Source organism: Pseudomyrmex gracilis, unplaced genomic scaffold, assembly GCF_002006095.1.
Source record: "Pseudomyrmex gracilis isolate BER0280 unplaced genomic scaffold, ASM200609v1 scaffold_1639, whole genome shotgun sequence".
NCBI lineage: Eukaryota > Metazoa > Arthropoda > Insecta > Hymenoptera > Formicidae > Pseudomyrmex > Pseudomyrmex gracilis.
In genome coordinates, this window is record NW_018022223.1 from 1 (window position 1) to 2,283 (window position 2,283).

Below are 2,283 nucleotides of genomic sequence, written 5' to 3' on the forward strand. Positions count from 1 at the left end.
GCCACTTAAGTAAGGAGTGCGTAACGGTAACCGCGTGTTTATCAAGATCACTTTCGATTTCAAGTACGCATCTGTTTTTTATGTAATTTGTTTTAACTGCAACTTAAAATTGTTTAACGCGAGTCTCCCGACTTTCCTATCGTAAACCGATAAACCTGTTAAGTTTCAGATTCTTTCTATTGTTCTTTAAGTGTCCGATCGTATTCGCTTACTAGACCATCCAAATGCCCGAGATCTATTTGCAGAGAAACCATTTGCTTTTTCAGTTGTGACCATTGTCTAGCTTAGTCTAGTTGCTACGCGTAGATTCTAGAATTTCCATGGTTATTTTAAGTATCATAAAAACTGACGGTTAGCTATACAACTGTGACGCACCATTGACCCTTCGAAATACCTTACAATAGAAGGCAATTTTTCGACACAGGAAATGTATGTCCTAGCACACAGCCGAATCTGAAACATTCTAGATTATTCTCGAACATTCGAAAATGCTCTAGAATATTACCAAATAAGGAAAACTCCAGAACCTTCCTTGGCCGAACTCAGGCCCTATAGCCCAAGCGCGCCCTCGAACCGAGGCGGGCAGTCAGTCAGTCAGTCAGTCAGAATCAAGCAGTCAGTTACGTTCTCACTTTCTTTTTGTCTCCTCAATCTCTTCTTTTTTTTTCTTTCAGTTTGTTTAACTTTCACTAAATTTATCATGTACCTATTGTATAATAATGCGATTTGAATATTTATAAAACTGTACATTTTCATCATTGCGTTCATACGATTGTGACACGTGCAAAACAACTTTTCAACGTAAGTGAAATATGGAGCAACAAGGTAACAATCATTCTTCTGGTAAAAAACCTTATAGGTGTCAGGTACGTTGTTCAATTGCATTCTTCAAATATATTGCGCATTAATTTATCACAGTGACAATAATGTATACTATACTTTTTTAGAAATGTGGTAACCGTTTTTTGACAAAAAAACAATTAACTGCTTATAAAAAAGTTCATTCGTCGTTGCGCCCGTATGAATGTGATATATGCGATAAAATGTTTAAAACTAAGGCAAATCTACTAAACCATTTTAAATGTCATTATTCTGATTCTGAGAAACCTTCTAAAAACCAAGTATGTTTTTCGATTGTATTCATCAAATATTTTCCGTATTGAGTTCTCAAAATGACAATGTGTATTATTCTTTTTAAGGTATGTGGTAAACGTTTAAGTACAAAACAGAGTTCAACTGAACATGAAGCAGTTCATTCATCGTTCCGTCCGTTCAACTGTGCCATATGCGATCAAACTTTCAAAACCAAGACAAATCTACAAATCCATATCAAACGTCATTTTAAGTACCCTTTTAAGTGCCAAGTACGTTTTCCGAATGTATTAATAAAATATACTGCACTGATTTCTTAAAGTGAATATAATATGTATTATTCTTTTTAAGATGTGTGGTAATGTTTTCGAGTCACAAATACTGGAAGATAAATATGGAATTCGTGTTTACTACACATGTCATATATGCGAAGAAAGTTATAAAAAAAGAGTACTGTTTGAGGAACAAGATGTATCATGAAAGAAACAATCAGCAAACAGAAAGAAAGGTATAAAAGTTCCAGTAAGGTTGTCAGTAATAAATCTGAATAAAGTATGTGATGCTCCGAATTTTATAAATACTTTGAGAATATCAACCAATAAGAGCATATAAACACGGTTGATGTAGTGTTGATTATTTAGTAATTTATTATTCTATTAACATTATTCTTGATTGACGTTTCGACCGTCGTATTCGGTCTTTTTCAAAATCCTTATATACTAACAAATTGCTGGGATTAATTATGGTCAGGTGTAAATTTCAATCAACGCAACAACGATCCTGTCTTTACCAAGTGATACCAGCAACTTGAATCACGCGCTCTAATCACATTAAGTTGCTGTTATCACTTTAAAAAGACAGGATCGTCGTTGCGTTGACTAAAAATAACACCTCCTGACCATGATCTTGCCTTTAAAAAACAGAACTGACCATAATTGATCTCAGCGGTTTGTTATTATATAAGAATTTNAAAAAAGACAAACGTCGATCAAGAATAATGGTAATAGAATAAGAAATTACTAAATAATCAACATTACATCAACTGTGTTTATATGCTCTCATTGGCCTATATCCTCTAATTAGTTTTTAATAATATTCGTAATATATGTATTATATGTATATATGTAATGTATGTGCATACATGTAATATATGTACTAATATTATAATACCAGTGTTTTGTTTTCACATTA

At 33.1% G+C, this 2,283-nt stretch overlaps 1 protein-coding gene across 1 annotated transcript in view; it reads left to right on the plus strand.

The window, feature by feature from the left end:
• The first annotated feature begins 1,237 nt into the window (after positions 1-1,237).
• LOC109862340 overlaps positions 1,238-2,283 on the plus strand; it is a 1,954-nt gene continuing 908 nt past the window's right edge. The window contains exons 1-2 of the mRNA XM_020442368.1: positions 1,238-1,364; positions 1,444-1,600. Of these exons, the coding sequence (XP_020297957.1) occupies positions 1,243-1,364; positions 1,444-1,600 (279 nt within the window). The 5' untranslated portion in view covers positions 1,238-1,242. The remainder of the gene's footprint in view (positions 1,365-1,443; positions 1,601-2,283) is intronic.